At 47.9% G+C, this 23800-nt stretch overlaps 1 protein-coding gene across 1 annotated transcript in view; it reads left to right on the top strand.

Moving 5' to 3' along the window:
- The first annotated feature begins 221 nt into the window (after positions 1-221).
- Positions 222-23800, top strand: part of LOC120934022 (vomeronasal type-2 receptor 26-like) — a 40719-nt gene continuing 17140 nt past the window's right edge. Inside the window, exons 1-2 of the mRNA XM_040347323.1 lie at positions 222-492; positions 21144-21410. Coding sequence (XP_040203257.1) covers positions 226-492; positions 21144-21410 — 534 coding nt within the window. The 5' untranslated portion in view covers positions 222-225. The remainder of the gene's footprint in view (positions 493-21143; positions 21411-23800) is intronic.

Below are 23800 nucleotides of genomic sequence, written 5' to 3'. Positions count from 1 at the left end.
GAATTTTATCATAATTTAATCAAAAATCTATTTTCGATTTGAGGAATTGTACGACCTGTACAAATTTTCAAAAAAATTTAACAATAATTTATTTCACATTAGTAAATGTATTTTGTATTTGTTTATTTTATTAATTTTTAATCTGTATATTAATATTAATGTTTTATTAAATGTTATGCTTTCTTAATATTTCACAGTATCGATATATCAGAATATGAATACTTGATGGGATTTTTTTTTGCAATTGATGAGATTAACAAGGACCCCAATATCCTTCCCAACATTACTCTGGGCTATCACTTGTTTGACACGTGTGGGTACATTATGAGGGCAATAGATTCCACCCTACAGATACTGAGTGGTGCAGGAATGTTGGGTGTTCCAAACTACTCTTGTATGAAAAACTCTGAAGTCGCTGGTTTTGTGGGTGATGCCACTTTCCCATCAACACTTGCCGTGGCTGAGCTCTTGTATATTTACCAATACCCACAGGTAGGTGATCTCTCTTGAAAATGTCATAACTACGATTTATGGGCTATAAAAGCAAATAAAATCTTGCGATATCTAAGCCCAACTACACAAACAATTCAACAGTTTTTCAACACACGTACCAGCTAGCATAGGTGTGCGCAGCCTATTGCATTGGGGTGTGCACCCCAAATCTCAAACATGCATGCCACCAGTGAATGGTGTCAGTAGAGCTGTGGACATGTTAGTAGGTCAGGGGCTGGTGTCAGTAAGACAGTAGACGGTGTCAGTCAGTAGAGCAGTGTCAATAGTGCAGTGGACTTCAATAGGGTAGAGACTGGTGTCAGTAGGGCAGTGGATGGTGTCTGTAACGAAACGTCCCACACTCTGATTGAGTGCTTTCGTCATATACCACTTCCTCCAAGTCTGAATCTAGATATCAGATATTCCAACCGCCATCAACATCAAACAAGACGATACTTGCTTGATTGCTGAACATGAACTGTTTATTAGAACCGGAATACAAGTCTTATATACAGTTAAAGAGGAGGTAACCAGAAACCTAAATTAACATGAGCTAATTAACTAATCCCTTAACCACTTAAGCCCCTCACCATTTTGTTGCTAAATGCCCAGGCCAGGTTTTGCGATTCGGCACTGCATCGCTTTAACAGACAATTGCGCGGTCGTGCGACGTGGCTCCCAAACAAAATTGGCGTCCTTTTTTCCCCACAAATAGAGCTTTCTTTTGGTGGTATTTGATCACCTCTGCGGTTTTTATTTTTTGCGCTATAAACAAAAATAGAGCGACAATTTTGTAAAAAATGCAATATTTTTAACTTTTTGCTATAATAAATATCCCCCAAAAACATATATAATTTTTTTTTTCCTCAGTTTAGGCCGATACGTATTTTTCTACATATTTTTGGTAAAAAAAAACGCAATAAGTGTTTATCGATTGGTTTGCACAAAATTTAGAGCGTTTACAAAATAGGGGATAGTTTTATTGCATTTTTATGATTTTTTTTTTTTTACTACTATTGGCAGCGATCAGCGATTTTGTTTCGTGACTGCAACATTATGGCGGACACTTCAGACAATTTTGACACATTTTTGGGATCATTGTCATTTTCACAGCAAAAAATGCATTTAAATTGCATTGTTTATTGTGAAAATGACAGTTGCAGTTTGGGAGTTAACCACAGGGGGCGCTGTAGGAGTTAGGGTTCACCTAGTGTGTGTTTACAACTGTAGGGGGTGTGGCTGTAGGACTGACGTCATCGATCGAGTCTCCCTATAAAAGGGATGACTCGATCGATGCAGCCGCCACAGTGAAGCACGGGGAAGCCGTGTTTACATACAGCTCTCCCCGTTCTTCAGCTCCGGGGAGCGATCGCGACGGAGCGGCTATAAACGAATAGCCGTGCCGTCGTCCTGGATCACTCCTTGAGGTAATCCGACCGCCGCACGCAGCGGAGGGGGTCCCGATCGGACCCCCGACCCGCTAGAAGGCAGGGACGTATTTATACGCCCATCTGCCTGTACGTGCCATTCTGTGGACGTAAATAGGCGTGCGGCGGGCGTTAAGTGGTTAAAGCAGCCTGGTCATTGTTATGATAAATCGGATTTCACTACAGGTCAGACTTGTTGTCACCGAGCTTCACACAGTAGATTATACATTATCATAAGTACAACACAGGACACCTTCACACAATAGCAGGAGCTCCAGCAGGAGTCGACCCGTCTCCTACATTGTACAGAGGCCAATGTGATCAGCTCTGATTCTGTTGAGTTCAGAATCAAACAAACTGAGGCCTCGTACACACGACCGAGGAACTCGTCGTAAAAGAAACATCGTTTTCCTCGACGAGTTCCTTGTTAGGCTTGTCGAGAATCTTGACAAGCTTTCTTTGCGTACACACTGTCAAGACAAAATCTCGTCATTCTCAAACGCGGTGACGTTCAACACGTATGACGGCACTATAAAGGGGAAGTTCCATTCCATTGGCGCCACCCTTGGGGCTGCTTTTGCTAATCTCGTGTTGCTGGGTGTTAGTAAAAGTTTGGTGAGTGACGTTTCACACTTTTCAGTCTTCGTGCTTTCAGATCGTTTTCTGCAGTTCAGTTTGTGCTTGTGGGTTTATATCTTGTCTTTTTGGGGGCATGTGGTCAGGTCGTATTTTCTTTACAGTGCGTTCCTGTCCGCTCGTTTCTGATTTTCAGGTCGTTCTTCATAGGACTTGCTGTTCTTCAGTGCGTTCTGTTTAGTTTGTTCGTTCTGATTAGTCGTTCGTTTCTAGCCATGTTGCAGGCACCTGCTCGTCGTTGAGTTTGTGTTATGCAGTTGATGTGTGTTGGTCTTATTGTTTTAGACCTAGACGAGGCCATGAACAAGGTGAGGAGACGTTCATGGGCCAATAATTGGTTGCTCCGTAGGAACCAATATTCTCATATGCCTCTGCTGCGGGAGATCCAGGAGAATAATCCTAATGATTACAGGAATTTCCTTAGGATGTCTGACCCCGTATTCCAGCACCTCTTGGCTTTGGTGTTGCCATATATCACCAGGCAGGACACCGTTATGCAGGAAGCCATCAGCGCTGAGAGGAGACTAGTTGCCACGTTATGCTATCTGGCAACTGGGAGAAGCCTGCAGGACTTGAAGTTCACAACGGGCATCTCCCCCCAGGCTCTGGGCCTCATAATCTCGGACACCTGTTCTGCTATAATACAGGTTCTGCAGGACGACTATATGAGGGTAAGTTTTCTCCTTTAATATCACATTTAATGTATTTAATGTATGCTAATGTACTGTATTTATTTCCTCCTTCCCTAATTACCATGATTGTAATATGCTGTGAATGTCCCCTTTGCCCCCATGCATGCTGTAAGCTTTTAATGCCTCTTTTTTGGCCTACATGCATATTTCCCTTCCCTTACCTCCCCAGCATGCTATCCTAGGCCCAAACACATCTAGCCTAGTCACTTCCGAATGTATTTTGTAAGATCCATTGTAATGTTTCCCCCCCCCCCCCCTAAAATGTGTTTCACAGTATAGCTTTTTTGAGGTCCCAAACTCATCTAGCCCCCCCCTAAATTTTTTACAATAGTCCATCAGAGGGGGTGAGGAATGTGATAATTGGGCCTTATATTTTTTTGGTTAAATGCTCCTTAACATAAATGTTAGAATGATGTAGGCCAATAATGTTTTTGTATAACCTGATTGCAATGTTATGTGCAAAAGTTAAAAAAATATTTTTGGGTTTGATTCCACAGCTTCCGTCCACGCCACAGGAATGGCAGACTGTGGCATTGGAGTTTGCTACGCGGTGGGACTTCCCCAACTGCGGTGGAGCCATTGACGGGAAGCACGTCCGCACTGTTTCCAATTCTACAATTACAAGGAGTTTAATAGCATTGTGCTGATGGCGGTGGTGTCAGCACAGTATGAATTCCTCTATGTGGATGTGGGGAAGAATGGCTGGATGTTGGATGGGGGAGCCTTCAGGCAGACAAAAGGATGCATAGAATGTGGAAGGACTCCCCTTTGTATTTCTGGCTGATGAAGCCTTTGGACTGGGAAAGCATCTCATGAGGCCATTCCCCCAGCGGACCCTCACCCCAGAAAGTAGGGTGTTCAACTACCGGCTGGCCAGAGCCCGAAGAGTTGTGGAGAACGCCTTTGGGATAATGGCCAGCCGGTTCCGCCTGTTTTTAACCTCAATGCATATGGCAGAATATAAATGGAACTATATTTTTTTTTGTTGCTGCATATTACACAATTTCTTAAGGAGACAGTCTCTTACCTATATGGCCACAGTTGGGCCCGAGGCCAGACTTACCTCAGGTGTAATTGCCAGGCCTAGAACATGGCCGTCTTGGCTTGCCCCCCCAAAGTGCCTGTGCAGTCCAGGATAAGTACGTGGAATATTTCAAGAGTGGGGGGGGGGGCATTCCTATACAAGCCAATCTGTAATTTATTATTTTGAGCCAAATCCTAAAAAAATATGTTTAAATTCAATTTTTGATGTCTCGCTTGTATTTATTTTAGCTGTCTCCTATTTTTTCCTAGTGTACTACATGTAGTGTCAAGTGTATTTTCATTATGAACTAACAACCATTTCACTGGTAACACCAAAACCAAACACATCATAATTTCTAGGGTATTTAAGAAAAACAAGCCACACTTGGTTGGTTTTACCACATTTTTACTTGGTGCATATTCACACACATCGGGCCAGATCCTCAGCCAGCGGTGCAAATTTAGTTTGTCCTAACTTATGTCATTTAAGTTACGTTGCCCTAAGTTGGTGTCGTAAGTGCCGTATCCACAGCGCATTTGTGTGTAAATTTGAGCCAGCGTAACTTAAATTCCGAGGCGTAAGGCGGGGTTTTTGCAAGTGGGAAGGAAGTGGGCGTGCTTCATTGTAATGAGCCGTGACCCCATGCAAATGAGGCGCCGGCCGTACTGCGCATGCGCGCACGAATCGGGACCTCACTGGGCATGTGCAGAACTGGTCTCGGCGCAATCAGTGAGATAGGTAAAAGGCCAAGTGTACTTAGTTTGAGGATCGCCCTGTGTCTAAAAAGCCCCACACAAACACACTTCCCTTGCAAAAGTATATCCCATTGTTTCCCTTCCATGAGCAATTTGCTTCTGCTCTGTTTGTTTGTGTGTTGGTAAGTTGTGTTTGTGAGAAAAGTGTTTGAGGAGTTGGAGAGTCTAGTTGTTGTTTGTTTTTGCGAAAGTGTCTTTATTTAATTTGTTTGTTAGTGTTTTTGCTGATTGTTTTTTGGTGTTTGTTTTTTGTTTTTTTGTTTGTGCGTGTTTGTTTGTTTTTGAATTTATATTAGCTGTGTCCTTGTGTGTTTATATTTTTTTTAGTTTTTTGTGGTGTATATTTTTGTCTGGTTTTTGGGTGTGTATTCTAGATTGTTTGTCGGGTGTGTTTGTTGTTGCTGGGTGGTGTATGTGATGCCCCCCAAACGCAGGAAGCTTAATTTCACCCTGGGAGAGAAGCAAATTCTTGCTCGGGGCATTGTGAAATATGGGCGATTTCTGCATGGCCCTGAGAGCCAGAACACCACCCCGGCCAGGAGGAGGCAGCTTATTAAAAAGATCACGGACCAGATCAATGCGGCGGGGGGGGGGAGACCAGGACCCCCGCTGGCATACAGAAAAAAATAAATGATCTGAGGAGCGTCGTCCAGGATTAAGATGGCAAGGATCGACGCCCATACCAGGGGCACTGGAGGACGGGGACCCTGCCCAGTCAGACTGACGGAGGAGGAATGGGCAGTGGCCCAGTGTTTCCACCCACAGCAGGTGGTGGGCCTGCCTGGCTATACGTCAGATGTTCCTAGGAGGACAGGTACGTTTTTTTTTGGAATCTCTGTTGATTAGCATGTGTGGGTGGGGGAAGGGAAGATGTGCCAAGTGTGTGGTTCCTCAAACATGTGATTGTTTTGTGTCCTCCACAGATGGCCAGGAGGTTGCAGGCCAGGAGGTTGCAGGCCAGGAGGTTGCAGGCCCATCGGGCCAGGCTGCTGCACCACCCCCAAGACAGGCTGATGATGAGTCCCAAGAAGGGCAGGATTCCCCAGGGGAGGGGATTGGCCAAACATCCCCTCATGAGGAGGTTGAGGGGGAGGAGGTTGAGGGGGAGGAGGATGAGTGGGAGGAGGATGATGAGGGGGAGGAGGACGAAAATATGCAGATTAGCCAGGAAGTCCTCCTGGCCACTGATATGATGACCTTTGAGTCTTCCCCTGAGGCTACCCCTGAGGCTGGCACCAGTCAGGCCACCATCAGGGGTAGCCCCTCCCACTTCTCCCCCAACAGGCCTCCAGTCACAAGGGTCACTCTCTCCCCTCCTCCAGGCCCGCAAGACTCAGCGGCAGCCAGGGGGCCAACCCAGGAGACCGTGGCTGTGGGCGAGCGTCTGTCGGCCAGTGTGGTGAAGGACAATGCCCGGCAGACCCGCACTCTTGGGAAAATACTCGAAAAAATTACCCAGATGGAGCACAGCCAGGGTGAAATGATGGAGGCACTCGGTGATGTGGCCACCAACTCAACGGCGGTCATTACATGCTTGAACGACATACAGACCGCCACAACACGCGTGGCCCATGAGCTGAGTGCCCTGACCCAGGCTGTGCAGGACAATACTAGGTCTGGCCAGGCCAATGCGGCTGCCCTCACTGCCTGTCTCACTCGAATTGCAGGGGCCATGGAGGGAAGGCCAGCAGGGGCGGCTCCTCCTTCCCCAGCTCACCCCCCCCAGGAGGCTCCTCCTTCCCCAGCTCACCCCCCCCCAGGAGGCTCCTCCTTCCCCAGCTCACCCCCCCCCAATGGACATCCTCCGCGACGGCGTGGCCGTGGCCGTGCCCGTGGCCGTGCCCCTGCCCGTGCCCCTGCCCAGCCAAGGCGTAGCAATCGCCGCCGCTAATTAATTAGCAGGGATACTTTTGTTTTTTTGTTTATGCTTTTTTTTTTTTTTATTATTTAATTTGGTCTTCTGTACTTATGATTTGATTTATGTGTGTGAATGATGTGTGAATGTGGGGGGGTGGCATTCCTGATAAATTAAGGGTGTCACCCTCAGTTTTGGTGGAGTAGGGATCCCCAGGACCAGGGAGAAGTGCAATCCCAGGTTCCTGAATGGTGTATGAATGCACAGTGACATAATTGGAGCCGCGGCGTGGCGTTACTGCTCCCAAGTCCCAAAGGGGGGGGGGGGGGGTACTTGGATCTAATCCAATTCGATGTGCATGTCATGTGTCTGTGCTAGGGACCACAGTGGTGTGCATTCATGCATTATCATTGTGACTTTATTGATGTGCATTTACAGGGAAAAGATACATTCTTATTGTGACATTATTCATGTACGTTTACTGGGAAAAAATGCCTTCTGCAAGGCGTCTCCTGGCTGCTGTGCCCTCAGCAGACCGGGTAGAGTTGGTTGGGGGGGTATTGACTGGGTCGGGGGTCAGGTCATCACATAAGTCAATATGCAGTCCCCTTCTCATGGCAAAGTTGTGGAGTATACAACATGCCCCAATTATTTGGCACACAAAGTCTGGGGAATACAGCAGTGTACCCCCAGACTTATCCAGGCATCTGAAGCGGGACTTCATAAGCCCAAATGTACGTTCAACCACTCCCCGGGTACGTATGTGCGCCTGGTTGTAGCGTTGCTCTCCTGGGGTTTGGGGGTTCCTGAATGGGGTCATCATGTGAGGTCCCAGGGCATATCCAGAGTCACCTGTAAGGGAAAAGACAGGAGGATATTAGTCATGCATGTGCCCCTTGTGATGTCAGCATCATGGGGGGGACATACCTGACACACATGTCACTCACCAATCAGCCAGCTGTCTCCATACATGTTCTGGTCCAAATCTCTGGAGATCTGGGTCTGCCGGAAAATATAACTGTCATGGCAGGATCCCGGAAATTTAGCACAGACGTGCCAGATGAGGCCATGGGCATCTACGATCACCTGCACATTTATGGAATGCCAGCCTTTACGATTCCGGAACATGTGCTCAGTATCATGGGTGGGTTGTAGTGCCACATGGGTACAATCAATGGCCCCGATGGTGCGTGGGAATCTGGCAATGTGATAGAAGTCTGTCATGGTCTTCAAACGCTGGTCCTCCTGGGTGGGTTTTTGAAATTGATTTCCCATGCGCCGCAGGATTGCAGGGACCACTTGGTGCACACACCTGCTCATGGAGGATTGTGCCATCCCAGCCACGCCTCAACTTGTGCGTTGGAAAGAGCCAGTGGCAAGAAAATGCAGAGTTGCCAGTACTTTGATGAGTGGCTGCAGTGCATGGGAGCGTTGTGTTGGGCTGGTGAGATCATCCTGAAGGATTGTGGTTAATTCCAGGATGGCCTCACGGTTGAATCTGAAGTTGCGGAATACCTCAGAAGCAGGCATGCCAAACACATCTTGGTGTGGGCGGTATACCCTCTCCTGTGCCCTCCTCCTCCTCCTCTGTGCCCTCCTCCTTCTTTGCGCCTCTAAAGACACTAATGCAGCTAGGATCATTGATGGTCCTGGCATTTTGGCAGACAGATTGTAGTCCTGAAAGTGTGTGTGTGCTGAGCTTTTCCTCAATGGTGTTGCTTCAGCAGACATTCAGACGGCATGTGTAAAATTAGGGCTGCTTTTATAAAGTGTAAATTCACACCGGGAAACTAACAGGTGCGCACAGGGCGTAATCTACGGCGCACACACTTAATTCTGTGGATCGCCCTATCTCCCTCATTTGCATCTTTGCCTATCAAAAAAAGCGGCGTGCCTAGCGTAATTTGCGCCCGAGAATGCGCCGGTGTAATTATTTTAGGTAGGACGGAAAAGCCGGAATTTCAGGCGCTTCTCGTTTTGAGGATCGGGCGCAAAAATACACGCCGTGTAAATTTAGAAAACTGGAGTTAAGTCGGCGTATCTCTTTTGTGGATCTGGCCCATCGTGCCAGATTCAGGTAGCCGGGCGCATTGTTACGGCGGCGTCGCGTATCGTATTTACGCTATGCCGCCGTAAATCAGAGAGGCAAGTATCCACAAAGCACTTGCCTCCTAAATTACGGCGGCGTAACGTAAATGGGGCCGGCGTAAGCGCGCCTAATTCAAATGAGGATGAGGGGGGTGTGTTTTTTGTAAATGGGTGGTGACCCGACGTGATTGACATTTTTTACGAACGAAGCATGCACCGTCCATGTACATATCACAGTGTGCTTTGCTCCAAAGTACGCCGCAAGGACGTATTGGTTTCGACGTGAACGTAAATTACGTCCAGCCCTAACGACTTATGTAAACAATGTAAAAAATTCAAAATTAAGCAATTATTCAGGTCCGGGTTCGGGAAAAACCCAAAGTCCGTACCGAACCCGAACTTTACAGTTCAGGTTCACTGAACTCTACTAGACACCTATTTAAACATATTTCTGGAATATAATCAAGCCTATATAAATGTATTTAACCCTGTATCTTCAGAAAACATTTAGTGGCCAAACGGATGTGTCTGAAACGACCGTTATTATCTAAGGTCCTATATGCAAAAGCAACAACATGGAGCAACATGCAAGTTCAGAAAAACAATAATAATAGGGACACAGGAGAAGTACTTACTTTTTTCAAGCATTCTCTTAATGCTCCTTAAAGCGGAGGTTCACCCAAAAATCAACTTTCTGTCACTAGATCCAGCATACTGCTGACATCTGCAGTATGCTGGATTTTTTTTTTTTTTTGTACTTATCGTTTTAGCCGTATTTCTTCTCCGGCTCCGAGCGGGGAATCCTTTGGGGAGTAGGCGTTCCAAAATCAAGCGCAGTTGATTGACGGGCTTGAATAGCGCATCACGCCATCCGGAAATAGCCAACGTGACTCTCGGCTGCTTACGGCGCTATACGGCGCCTGCACCTGCCATGTAGAGCTGACTGCGCAGGCGCCGTAAATTGCCGAGGGTCACGTTGGCTATTTTCGGAAGGTGTGACGCGCCACCCAAGCCCGTCAATCAACTGCGCTTTATTTAGGAACGCCTATACCCGGAAGGATACGCCGCTCGGTGATGGAGAATAAATATGGCTAAAGTACAAAAAAAAAATACAGCACACTGCAGACGTCAGCAGTATGCTCGATCTAGTGACAGAAAGTTGATTTTTGGGTGAACCCCCGCTTTAACTGTTCCGGCTCCCTTAGTTTGAGGTCTGACCACCTCTTTCTGAGCTGCTCCTTCGATCGTTTCACCCCAAAATGACGATCCAGACTTCTTCGCACTTTATCCATAATTTTGCCCTTCCTTAAATTAGGGTGGGTATAGGGCCCATGCTTGCCATCGTAATCAGACTTTTGCAAGATGTCCACCATTTCCGCCATTTCTGCGTAGGACATGTTAGATGCCTTGTATCTGCTCTGCGTTTCTAACGTTTCCTCATCAGGTTTCGGGCTTGTTGTGTCGTCGTTAGACAAATACATAATTACAGACACCTGCTCATCTGATTCCGCCACGTTGTAATTTCTGGATGATCTAGGCCTAATTGGAGACACCTGCTCATCTGATGCCTCTACGTCGTCTTTTCTGGATGATCTAGTCCTCATTTCAGACATCTGCTCATCTGATGCCGCCATGTCGTCGTTTTCTGATGAACTTGGCCTAATATCAGACAAAACAGGGGGGGGTGGGAATATTGCGCCAACCAGAATTAAAATTAAAAACTAAAGCAGCCACACTACAATATGACAAATATTGGACAGTGATGTGAGGAAATTTTTTTGCGCTTGTGAGACCATAGAGACAATGATTTCTCTTGGAAAATACTAAATCAATAATTACTGTGCTGAGACAGTGATGAAAAACCAAAAACTAATAAATAATGGTGAAATAAGTGAAAAAACTGGTGCTGTAATAAAACACAACCAACAATGATGAAATAATATAACACTAGAAAGTCCATCCAAAACTGGTGAGATGAATAGATGGTAGAATGACAAGTTATCACTTTCAAATGAAAATAATATTGCGCTTACCAGAAAGCGTGGACCTGCCTGTCAGCGACAGCAGATCAATAAGGCATGAACACTCACAGGGCATACTCTGCTCGGCCTCCTCGGACTGGATCAAAGATGGAATCGATCTTCAGTAGAGAGCAATGGATGCACGGTATCCCAGATTGATGTCCTGATTATCCCAAGATGTCCGCTCGCAAGAGTAGATGTGGGGGGATAATGGTGAACCTCTTGAGGGATAGGTTGAATGGAAATGGAAGGCTCCAAAGAACATGTTGGGGAGAGAAGGAAAACACAGCCCCAATGGTGCAGGTCAAAAAATATAGTTTTTTTTTAATAAAACCAACAAATACATAAAAAGTGATCACAAAATATAAAAGGGGGCAATATGAGAAATGGTAAAAACCAAGCCCAAATATATAATATCAGACACCTGCTCATCTAATTCCGCCATGTCGTTTGAGTGCCTAAAGAGAAGGGGAGGGGAAACATCAAGTAAGAACATCATGGGCGGGTGACGTGTGCGGAGTGTCACGCATGCGTAGTGTATATAAAGCTTAACACACATGTGACGTACGTTCGGTGTGCGGAGGAAGACATTAAAGCGACGAACACGTGAACGAAGGTATGATTTGAACTTAGGACATCAGTGGCCTATACTACAAAGAGATTTAAGGGCTATTTGGGGATAAAGATTACTAGAGTTTATAGACTGTGATTGACATTAGTATATTTTAGCTAAATTCATGTAGGGTGTCCTAACTTTGCGGCGGCGTAGCTTAGCGTGTTTAGGCTACGCCGCCGTAAGTTAGCGAGGCAAGTACTTGGGGCCAGATCCACAAAAACCTGACGTAACTTAAAAAATCCAATTTAAGTTACACTGCCTTAAAGTTTCTACCTAAGTGCCTGATCCACAAAGCACTTATCTAGAAATTTCAGGCTGTGTAACTAAAATTCCGCCGGCGCAAGGCGTTCCTATTCAAATGGGGCGAGTCCCATTTAAATGAGGCGCGCTCCCGCGCCGGCCGTACTGCGCATGCGCGCCGGCCGTACTGCGCATGCGCGAAGTTACGTTACGCCGAGTTTTGAGGATCGCGACGGCTTAAAGTTGCGTCGGGGATAAAAAAAATGACAGCGGCATGCATTCCTGAGGGAGAACTCCATGCCCATTTTCAAAGAAAAAAACGGCATGGGTTCCCCCCCCAGGAGCATACCAGGCCCTTAGGTCTGGCATGGGTTGTAAGGAGACCCCCCCACGCCGAAAAATTGACGTAGGGGGTCCCCCTACAATCCATACCAGACCCGTATCCAAAGCACGCTACCCGGCCGGCCAGGAAGGGAGTGGGGACGAGCGAGCGCCCCCCCCCCTCCTGAGCCGTGCCAGGCTGCGTGCCCTCAACATGGGGGGGTTGGGTGCTCTGGGGCAGGGGGGCGCACTGCGGGCCCCCCCACCCCAGAGCACCCTGTCCCCATGTTGATGAGGACAGGACCTCTTCCCGACAACCCTTGCCATTGGTTGTCGGGGTCTGCGGGCGGAGGCTTATCGGAATCTGGGAGTCCCCTTTAATAAGGGGGCCCCCAGATACCGGCACCCCACCCTAAGTGAATGGATATGGGGTACATCGTACCCCTACCCATTCACCTGGAGGCAAAAAGTAAAAGTTAATAAACACACAACACAAGGCTTTTTAAAATATTTTATTATTCTGCTCCGGACGCCCCCCCTGTCTTCGTTATTAGCTCTTTTACCAGGGGGGGCTTCTTCTTCCACTCTCCGGGGGTCTTCTCCGCTCTCCGGGGGGGGTTTCTTCTTCCGCTCTCCGGGGGGGGGCTTCTCCGGACTCCGGGGGTCTTCTTCCATCTTCTCCCCTCTTCCGCTCTTGACTCGGCGAACCCCGGTTCTTCTGCAGCTCTCCGGTGCCTTCTTCTTCAGCGCTGGCTGCCTGCTATGTTTGTGTGTTAGCTCGATTTCTAACAGGCAGCCAGCGCGGTCTTCTGTGGCGTCAGGGTCTTCTCTTCCTTTCTTCCGATGTTGCCTCGTCGCCTGTTGTCGCTGTAATGATGGAAGCGCGCCTTGCATCCCATTTATATAGGCATCACCGTCCCATCATGCTCCGGTAGGTACCCACGTGGTGGGTGCACGTGGGTAGGCACCCACCACGTGGGTACCTGCCGGAGCATGATGGGACGGTGATGCCTATATAAATGTGATGCAAGGCGCGCTTCCATCATTACAGCGACAACAGGCGACGAGGCAACATCGGAAGAACAGAAGACCAGAAGACCCTGACGTCACAGAAGACCGCGCCGGCTGCCTGTTTGAAATCGAGCTAACACACAAACATAGCAGGCAGCCAGCGCTGAAGAAGAAGGCACCGGAGAGCTGCAGAAGAACCGGGGTTCGCCGAGTCAAGAGCGGAAGAGGGGAGAAGATGGAAGAAGACCCCCGGAGTCCGGAGAAGCCCCCCCCCGGAGAGCGGAAGAAGAAACCCCCCCCGGAGAGCGGAGAAGACCCCCGGAGAGCGGAAGAAGAAGCCCCCCCTGGTAATTGAGCTAATAACGAAGACAGGGGGGGCGTCCGGAGCAGAATAATAAAATATTTTAAAAAGCCTTGTGTTGTGTGTTTATTAACTTTTACTTTTTGCCTCCAGGTGAATGGGTAGGGGTACGATGTACCCCATATCCATTCACTTAGGGTGGGGGGCCGGTATCTGGGGGCCCCCTTATTAAAGGGGACTCCCAGATTCCGATAAGCCTCCGCCCGCAGACCCCGACAACCAATGGCAAGGGTTGTCGGGAAGAGGTCCTGTCCTCATCAACATGGGGACAGGGTGCTCTGAGGTGGGGGGGCCCGCAGTGCGCCCCCCTGCCCCAGAGCACCCAACCCCCCCATGTTGAGGGCACGCGGCCTGGCACGGCTCAGGAGGGGGGGGGGCGCTCGCTCGTCCCCACTCCCTTCCTGGCCGGCCGGGTAGCGTGCTTTGGATACGGGTCTGGTATGGATTGTAGGGGGACCCCCTACGTCAATTTTTCGGCGTGGGGGGGTCTCCTTACAACCCATGACAGACCTAAGGGCCTGGTATGCTCCTGGGGGGGAACCCATGCCGGTTTTGTTTTTTACAAATTGCCGTGGAGTTCTCCCTCGGGAAAGCATACCAAATGCCGTCGCTGGAATGGGCCTTTACAAGGTGTTACTAACTTTACACTTTGTAAAACGAGCCCTAATTTTACACTTGCAAAATAACACTTACGGCGCAAAAAGGAAGCTAGAAAGCTTTGTGGATCGCCTTAAGTGCTAATTTGCATACTAGCAACGGCATTTCGACTCGAAATGCCCCCAGCGGCGGATGCGGTACTGCATCCTAAAATTAGGCAGTGTAATTCAATTACACATGCCGGATCTTCTGTGTAACTTTGGAAAAAGCCTTTTGAGGATCGTTTCCAAAGTTACACACAGACTGAACAGCAGTTAAGTCGGAGTATCTCTTTTTGAGGATAACCCCCTTGATTCTCAAAGTACTTGCCTGCTAAGTTACGGTGGCGTAGCCTAAAGCGGGCGGGCGTAAGGGCGCCTAATTCAAATTTGTCTGAGGGGGTGTGTTTTATGATAATGAGGCTTGACCCGACGTGATTGACGTTTTTTTTTAAACTGCGCATGCAGCGGGCGCCTACATTTCCCAGTGTGCATTGTGGCTAAGTCCGCCGCACGGGCCTATTGATTTAGACGTGGACGTAAACGACGTAAATCCCTATTCACGGACGACTTACGCAAACAACGTAAAATTTTCGAATTTCAACGCGGCAACGGCGGCCATACTTAACATTACTATTCCAGCTATTTGATGGAATAACTTTAGGCGGCCTATCTCTTACGGAAACGGCGTATCTGTACTGCGTCGGCGGGGCGTACATTCGTGAATAGGTGTATCTAGTGATTTACATATTCTACGCCGACCGCAATGGAAGCGCCACCTAGCGGCCAGCCTAAATATTGCACCCTAAGATAGGACGGCGCAAGCCATCGTATCTTAGATAGGTTTAAGTGTATTTCTGTTTGAGAATACACTTAAACCTAGGTCGGCGCAGATTCTGAGTTAGGTCGGCGTATCTACTGATACGCCGACCTAACTCTTACTGAATCTAGCTATTTGTCTTTGTTTTTTTCTTGTAGAAAATATGAATCCATTTCAGGAGAAGGAGTTCCTGGGGGAATTTATTGACAGGTTAAGGGAGCTGCCCGTTCTTTGGGCGACAAAAGACCCCATCCACAGGAATAAAAAGCTAAGGACAGCAGCACTGAATAGCCTGCTCCCATTTGTGCACACAAAGGCCCGGATTCTCAGAGGACTTAGGACGGCGTAGCACCATGTACGCCGCCGTAAGTCCGAATCTGACCCGTCGTATCTATGCGCCTGATTCTTAGAATAAGTTACGCATAGATATCCATTAGATCCGACAGGCGTAAGTCTCTTACGCCGTCGGATCTTAACTGCATTTATTTTTTTACCACTAGGTGGCGCTTCCGTCGAATTCCGCGGTGAGTATGCAAATTAGCTAGATACGCGAATTCCCGAACGTACGCGCGGCCAACGCAGTAAAGTTACAACGTTTACGTTAGGCTTTTCCAGGCGTAAAGTTGCCCCTGCTATATGAGGCGCAGCCAATGTTAAGTATGGTCGTCGTTCCCGCGTCGAAATTTTAAAAAGTTACGTCGTTGCGTAAGTCGTCCGTGAATGGGGCTGGACGTCATTTACATTCACGTCGAAACCAATGACGTCCTTGTGGCGTACTTTGGAGCAATGCACACTGAGAAATTCCACGGACGGCGCATGCGCCGTTCCGCAAAAACGTCAATCACGTCGGGTCACAGTAGTTTTACATAAAACACGCCCCCCTGATACAAATTTGAATTAGGCGAGCTTACGCCGGCTGATTTACGCTACGCCGCCGCAACTTACGGAGCAAGTGCTTTGAGAATACAGCACTTGCCCGTCTAAGTTGCGGCGGCGTAACGTAAATCGGATACGTTACGCCGCCGCAGAGATACGTCGCTGGATGTGAATCTGGGCCAAAGATGCCACATGTAACAACTGAACAGCTGGAGACTAAAATTGGGACCTTGAGAGGCACATACAGGGCTGTGCGTAACAGGGTCCTGGCTTCTCAGAGGTCTGGAGCAGCAGCAGGGAAGGTATATGTACCATCGTTGTGGTACTACAGCAGAATGTCCTTTCTTGATGACCACCATGAAACAAGGGAATCACTTTCCAGCCTTCCCCCCAGACAGCCCTCCAGAAAAAGCTCCAGAAAAAGCACCAGCCAAGCCTCCAGCCTTCCCTGCTGCCAAGCTGATCCTTCTGATGGGCCGTACACACGACCGAACATGTCTGCTGAAACTGGTCCGCGGACCAGTTTCAGCAGACCTGTTCGGTCGTGTGTAGGCCCGAGCGGACAGGATTCCAGCATACATTTGCCCACCGGGCCTTTTTCCAGCGGGCAAATATTTCTGGACTTGTTTTAAAACAGCCCGCTGAAATCCTGCCCGCTCGGACATGTTCGGTCGTCTGTACAGACCTACCGTACATGTCCGAGCGCCCGCCATCTCTCGCATGCGTCGAATGACTTCGACGCATGCATGGAAGCATTTAACTGGCAGGGCCGCCCACGTCGCCGCGTCATCGTCGCAGCGACGGCGCGGACACGCCCCGCGTATTGTTTACGCGCGGATTTCTGTATGATGGTGAGTACAGCCACCATACAGAAATCCCCGGGCAGACATGTACGGTGAAAACGGTCCGGCGGACCGGTTTCATCGTACATGTATGCTCGTCTGTACGCGGCATTAGGAGCAAGGTGAGCCTTCTCAAGTGCAAGAGGAGCCTTCCATCCTGGAGGAAGACCCGGATTTGGCTGTCTGGAGCCAGGTATAGTATTTTAATTGTATATATTGTGGAAAAAAAAGGCTGTCAAATAGATGTGTAGCGCCCCCTTTACTTTCAGAAAGGGCACTACGCTAAAGTTAGTGGGAGAATGAGAGAGATAAGTTGCTTTCATTCTTAATTTGTTAAATTTGGCTGTCGCCAAATCTGGATTGTTCTGTGGGTCAGTCTGCGTTCCAGGGATGCAGTTCCATCTCTGGGCGGCAGGTGGCGCCAGAGGGGTCCAGGCGGAGCCGCTTCTTCCCAGCAGCCAATTGGAGGAGTTTTCCCTCGCGGGGCATGCTGGGGGGGAGTATTTATGTTGCAGAGGCAGTTGTTCTGGGTTCTTGGTTCCAGGTGCGGCACCCACCTTTAGGGTGTGCGCACATCGCGGGCCCCACCACTATGGCCTATCTGGCCTGGGGTCGCGCACTACATGGAGTTCCTGACTCTGGGCCCTCCTGGCCTGGAGCAACTGATGCTACCAAGGGGCCCCAGTGACTTACTGGGTCCCCACATTTACTGAAAAGATCCCAGGCTGTATGCCGTTTGGTGGGGGATCGGCTTGAGGAGAGCCCAAAAGGCAGGTTATCCAAAAGGGCTTGAACGTACCATCGGGGATCTGGTGACCGGAACACTGACAGGTACATTGCACTGTCAACCGGTGACCCTAGCACAATTTACTGGGAGGATTTGCTCTGCTGTTCAACTCAAATCTTGCACTAGGCCTTTGCCAGAGGCCCCAATATTTAATCAGAGCCAAGTCTGTGGCAGAGACTTGTTCTTCCCAGCAACCTTACGTGGCACTCCGGCTGCCAGGCCTGTGGCAGAGGTCTGTCCGGAGGCCCTTCACCCACTCTGGCTGGAGTGGCGACGCATTGATGAAACTACAGAATAGCAGGATTGCTTTTCTCTATCCAAAGCCTGATACTGCAAAGTTCCTTTATTTCATCAACCTTTTCTGTCTACCTCAAGTTGATGTTGGTCGTGTTGGACCAAGGAAATAAAGCATTCAGAAAACTTCATCTACCTTCACCCCTAGACATCACATAGAGGTAACTTAATACGCCGATCCCAAATCAATCAGCGGCTCCTGAGGCGGTAGCGCTTCAGATGTTAATATGTAAAAAATATCTAATGTTTGATCTAAAAGTGTTTTCCATATCAATAGACAGTAGTGGCCCAAAAAGTTGGGGAGAAAAGAATGAAAACTGCTGGGGTCAGAATGATTGTCTTTTCTATTTATTTTCAATCAATTTGCAACAGTCATGAGCTGAAAATTGTGTGTGATTGTTAAACCCAAAACTCAAACTGTCCCTTTTTTATACACAGGAGGACATCAGCCAGGATGAGGGTCTGGAAAGTGTCAGGCAGGAGGAGGCCAGGGTGAGTGACAGAGAGGAGGTGGCCAGGGTGAGTGACAGAGAGGAGGTGGCATGAGTGAGTGGCACAGAGGAGGGGGCAGGAGTGAGTGGCACAGAGGAGGTGGCAGGGCCAAGTGGCAGCACAAGGTGCCAGGTGCCTCCCATCTGCCTTCCTACAAGAAGGGGCAGGAGGGATATGAGGGTGAGCGAGGCAGCACTGGCCCTGATTAGAGAGGCACAGGCCACCCTCCAGCAGCCTACCACCCCTGAAGAGGGCTATGGCACCCTTGTAATGGCAAAAATTAGCCAAATGACCGAGGACCAACGCCTCATATTTGAGCCACTACTTATAAGTTTAATGAATAAGGGGGTGAGGGGGCTACTTACCGAGGACATGGTCATTTGGAGCCACGGCCATCCTCCCCCACCTGCTTATTCTCAACTTCATCCTCCTCCTCCACCTTTTTCTTCTCAACCTCCTCCACCTTCTTCTCCTCCACCTTCTTCTTCTCAACCTCCTCCACCTTCATCTTCTCCACCTTCATCTCCTCCACCTTCTTCTCCTCCACCTTCTTCTCCTCCACCTTCTTCTTCTCAACCTCCTCCACCTTCATCTTCTCCACCTTCATCTCCTCCACCTTCATCTCCTCCACCTTAATCTCCTCCACCTTTATCTCCTCCACCTTCTTCTCCTCCACCTTCTTCTCCTCCACCTTCTTCTTTTTCACAACCTCCTCCACCTTCATCTCATCCACCTTCTCTTCCTACACCTTCTTCTCCTCCTCCTGGCACGAGTACACCTCCAGAGGCACAGGATCCAGCCAAGCGGAGAAGGAAAGCTGCAGAGCAGGCTGCAGAGAAAGCATCAAGGAAGGCTGCAGGGAAGGCTACCAGGAAGGCTACAGTTCATACTTGTCTAAAAAAGCATGAAAATTATGGTCTGGTGTGTAGTAAGTCCCGTCACCAGGGGAAGTCACGTGATGTGATGACACGCGTCGGGATTGGAGGTACACCAACAGCCTGACGGCAGGAGACGAGCTCGGCGCTCGTGGTTACTATTTCTTTGCAGATCTCTGCTAAATGTGATTTTTTTATTGTTTAATTGTGCTATTATATACGTTCTCCTTAAAGGTTTATGCTATCAGCATCCTTTTTTTCACCTATACCGCTGCCCAACAAGATATTGGTTATTTACACCTGGGAAGCTAGAGTGGATCAAGGCACACAGTTGGGACTTACAAACTCGGCGTTCGTGGTTTTACGCCCGCGTTTCCTCACAAAAAGTGAGTTTAATACTGTGCGATTAGCCACTGCTCCACTGTGGATTCCCATAGAGTTACGCTATTAACATTTTTCCTTATGCTTATGTTTCCATGTATGCTACATATCCGCTACTGAGAACATTGTAACAACTTTAAGGAGACTCCTATATTACTGCAACTACTCCCTCCATCTACACTTGGGGCATATTTATGCTGTTTATCCGACAGCAGTGAGGTGAGCTGCTTGCGAGCACAGAGGTGTCTTGCACTGAATGATTTGCCAAGCACGTGTAGCGGCCTGCTCCTGTTGGGCTAGCGCTGTTTTAAATTTAGGGGGAAGTCTGAGAGTTAGTTGACTCAGACATGTATGATTTTGAGAAAATTTGGCCTCTGTTCCAGCCATGGCTGTGCTGTGAGTGACCACTATTGTTCGCCTGGGGTGTTGTTACCACTCCAGGCCAAGGGTGGCAGCAGCTAGGTCAAGGTGATTTGGGTGTTCCCCCTCTGCAGACAATCAGTGGGGGTTGATCGTCCCGGTGTGCATGCTGGGGAGGGGTACTTAATGGACAGACGTCATTGGACCGGGGTCGTCGATCCTGGTCTGTCGTCCCACCACCCCGTGTGTGGCCCTCCTGGATGGGGGTGCGTGTTCCTGTAATCCTGGCTCGGGATCACGTTGGTCCAGAGTTGTGATCTGTTGAGTAGGCCCAGTAAGCAGATTGGGTCTACGCTTTCAAGGGTGGTCCTGTGCTGTCTGTCCTGGAGGGAGGAAGCCGCTTGATGAAGGACCTATCTTGGAGAGGACCGCGAACATGGCTGGTATCTCAGGAGAGGCCTTGAACTTCATCAAAAGCTGTGTCACAGGAAGCAGGAGTGTTTCCCGATTGAAATAATGCACCTGAACCTATTTACCTGTTACCCTTTCACCTCTTCAATCACTTCTTTTATTTCTTTACCAAGTTCAGCAAATAAATCCTAGAAAAAGAAGTGTAAAGTGTGGACATTGAACTTTCTCAACTCTCATCCATTACCCTGGACGGCGAGGAAATAGAGGTAACATGCCGCCCGAAAATATCCAGCAGCTCCTTCGGGGGTAGTCCTACACACGTTTTGCTATGACAGGACTTACTACACACCAGACCATAATTTTAATGCTTTTTTCATTTTATGTTGTTTTTTGCCATACCAGATTGGATATACACATTATATATATATATATATATATATATATATATATATATATATATATATATATATATATATATATATATATATATATATATATATATATATATATATATATGTATATATATATATATATATATATATATATATATATATATATATATTTGTATTATATGCTAATTTTGGGATCACCCATCACTGCTATGCATGAATCCATCTATGGTGAGAGAGAGGTGACAGGAGAGAGGGGGCGACGCCCGTGCGCCCTTTATGGACGCACCGCCACTGACCCTCGTTAAAAATATGATGACCAACTCTCACCGGAGAAACAGAATTGCGGGAGCTGAGAAAAGAGATGCCTAAAGAAAAAACACGCTCACAGCCAACATATGTGAAAATAATAATATGATCCTCTTCCATTTTGTTTCCTCAGATCAGCCACCGAGTCGCCGACCCTCTCCTGAGCGAAAGAGAAAAATTCCCAAATTTTTACCGCACCGTTCCAAGCAACTGGGTTTGGTATGAGTTGGTTATAGAATTCCTGAAAATGTTTGGATGGAATTGGGTTGGAATCATCACATCCAGTGATGGAACCGGAGAAACAGAATTGAGGGAGCTGAGAAAAGAGATGACCAGACATGGGATCTGTATAGAATTTGTTGTTTACCTGACCAGCGATGTGGAAATTAACAGAAGGAGGGTGAGGGTTATCGAGACGTCAACCACCGATGTTGTGATAGTATGCGGCCATTTTATATATGAATATATCTTGTTCTCTAAAGAATCGAATGTTCTCAGACAAAATATGACATTAATTGTCAATCCGTCATGGAATGTTCTTGGATATCAAGAGAGCAGCCTGAAAGAAACATTTAATTGCAGCATTACAGGGATGTTTTCTCTTCACTACATTCCTGGTTTTGATGATTTTATGCGTAAAGTACATCCATCCAACCGGCCAAACGATCCATTGCTGGAAGATATTTGGATTAGTAAGTTTAAATGTCTTTCTTCAAATATATATAAAAATCATTTATTGCTACATGGTGTTGTCTCTAACATCACCTGCACCGGGCCAGAATCATTGGCATATCGCTTTACCAGGAGGAATGATGGAAAATTTTATTTAATCTACATTGCGGTATACGCTCTGGCTCACGCTTTGAACAATATGAAGCTAAGAAGAAATAAATCTGGACATTATGGAATAAAGAAAAAAGTATGTTTACTTCTTGATTCATCTGTTCCACTAGATGTTGTTTCCATAATGTACATTATATTGCCAGAAGTACCGTATTTTTCGGACTATAAGACGCACTTTTTTACCCCAAATGTATGGGGGAAAAGGTCTCTGCGTCTTATAGTCCGAATACTGAATGCACAGCCCCCCCCGTCTTTGCCATTTCACATACCGGGTGTCTGGGTAGGCGGCACCATTAGCGGGTTAATCAGCGGGGATCAGGCTCAGGATCAGGCTGGTCTATGGCGGAATTAGCGGCAGGGCGTCATAGCGACATGTCGGAATAGCGGGCAGCACGGCAACATGGCAGAATAGCGGGTGGCATGGCGGCACGGAGAGCGGGCAGCATGGCGGTATGGAGAGCGGGCGTCATGGAGGTACAGAGAGTGGGCGTCATAGAGGTATGGAGAGCGGGCGGCATGGAAAGCGGGCAGCATTGAGGTATGGAGAGCAGGCTGCCTACGAAGAAGCCCCAGGAAGCTTTGCGCCTTGTCCAGTGCACGGAGATACGCCCACACAACGTCACGTCGTATTGCTCCATGCACTGACGCTCTCCTGAGTCAGCTGACCAATATAGAGTTACCTCATTGGTCGCTCCCTCACAGCATTTGTAAACAGCATCTAAACAGCATCTGTACAGCATACGGTATACGCCAGTGCCATAAATTTACAGAATACTGAAATTTAACTGAATTCTGGTAACTTAAATATTTCAGTACATATTTGGGTCATAATCTTGTTTTTCTAATTTTTCTCCTGTAAAACCTAGGGGCGTCTTATGGTCAGGTGCGTCTTATGGTCCGAAAAATACGGTATATATATACAGCCTGCCTTTAGGCGGAGCTGCTCACAGCAGGAGTCCAGTGTGTCCCCCCTTCACCATTTTAGGCCTGATTTCGGCAATGGAACAGAAGATGCACAGGACTCCTGTGCAATTCGCTCTGCAACCGTTCCAGAGCTGTGTGAACCGGCTCCACTGAGTGCCGGTCACAGGCTTTGCCATGCGAAACCCACATCCAATTTGCAATAGTGTGAACCCAGCCTTTACACACACATGAGCTTTAATGGCATCCTAGTCTTAGTCTGTAGAGTTAAATATTGAGTTGCCCCACCCTTTACAGCTATAACGGCTTCAACTCTTCTGGGAAGGCCGTCCACAAGGTTTAGGAGTGTGTCTTTGAGAGTGTTTGATCATTCTTCCAGATGGGCATTTGTCAGGTCAGAAGGCTTGGCTTGCAGTCTCCACTCTGATTCATCCCAAAAGGGGTTTTATTGGGTTGAGGTGCAGGCCAATCAAGTTCCTCAACCACAAACTCGCTCATCCATGTCTTTATGGACCTTGCTTTGTGCACTGGTCAAAATCATTTGTTGGAGGAGGATTGTGCTATGGGGTTGTTTTTCAGGGGTTGGGTTTGGCCCCTTACTTCCAGTGAAGGGAGCTCTTAAAGCATCAGCATATCAAGATTTCTTGGACAATGTCATGCATTTTTTTGGGAACAGTTTGGGGATGGCCCCTTCCTGTTCCAACATAACTGCCCACCAGTGTACAAAGAAAGGTCCATAAAGACATGGATGAGCAAGTTTGTGGTGGAGAAACTTGACTGGCCTGCCCTCTACCCCATAGAACACCTTTGGGATGAATTAGAGCGGAGACTGTGAGCCAGGCCTTCTTTTCCAACATCAGTTTGTGACCTAACAAATGCGCTTCTGGAAAAATGGTCAAACATTCCCATAGACACCCTCCTAAACCTTGTGGACAGCCTTTTTCAGAAGAGGTGAAGCTTTTATAGCTGCAAAGAGTGGGCCAACTAAATATTGAACCCTACGAACTAAGAATGGGATACCATTAA

This window comes from Rana temporaria, chromosome 1, assembly GCF_905171775.1.
Source record: "Rana temporaria chromosome 1, aRanTem1.1, whole genome shotgun sequence".
Lineage (NCBI taxonomy): Eukaryota > Metazoa > Chordata > Amphibia > Anura > Ranidae > Rana > Rana temporaria.
The sequence above is the reverse complement of the archived record's forward strand: the minus strand, read 5'-3'. Positions and strand labels throughout refer to the sequence as shown.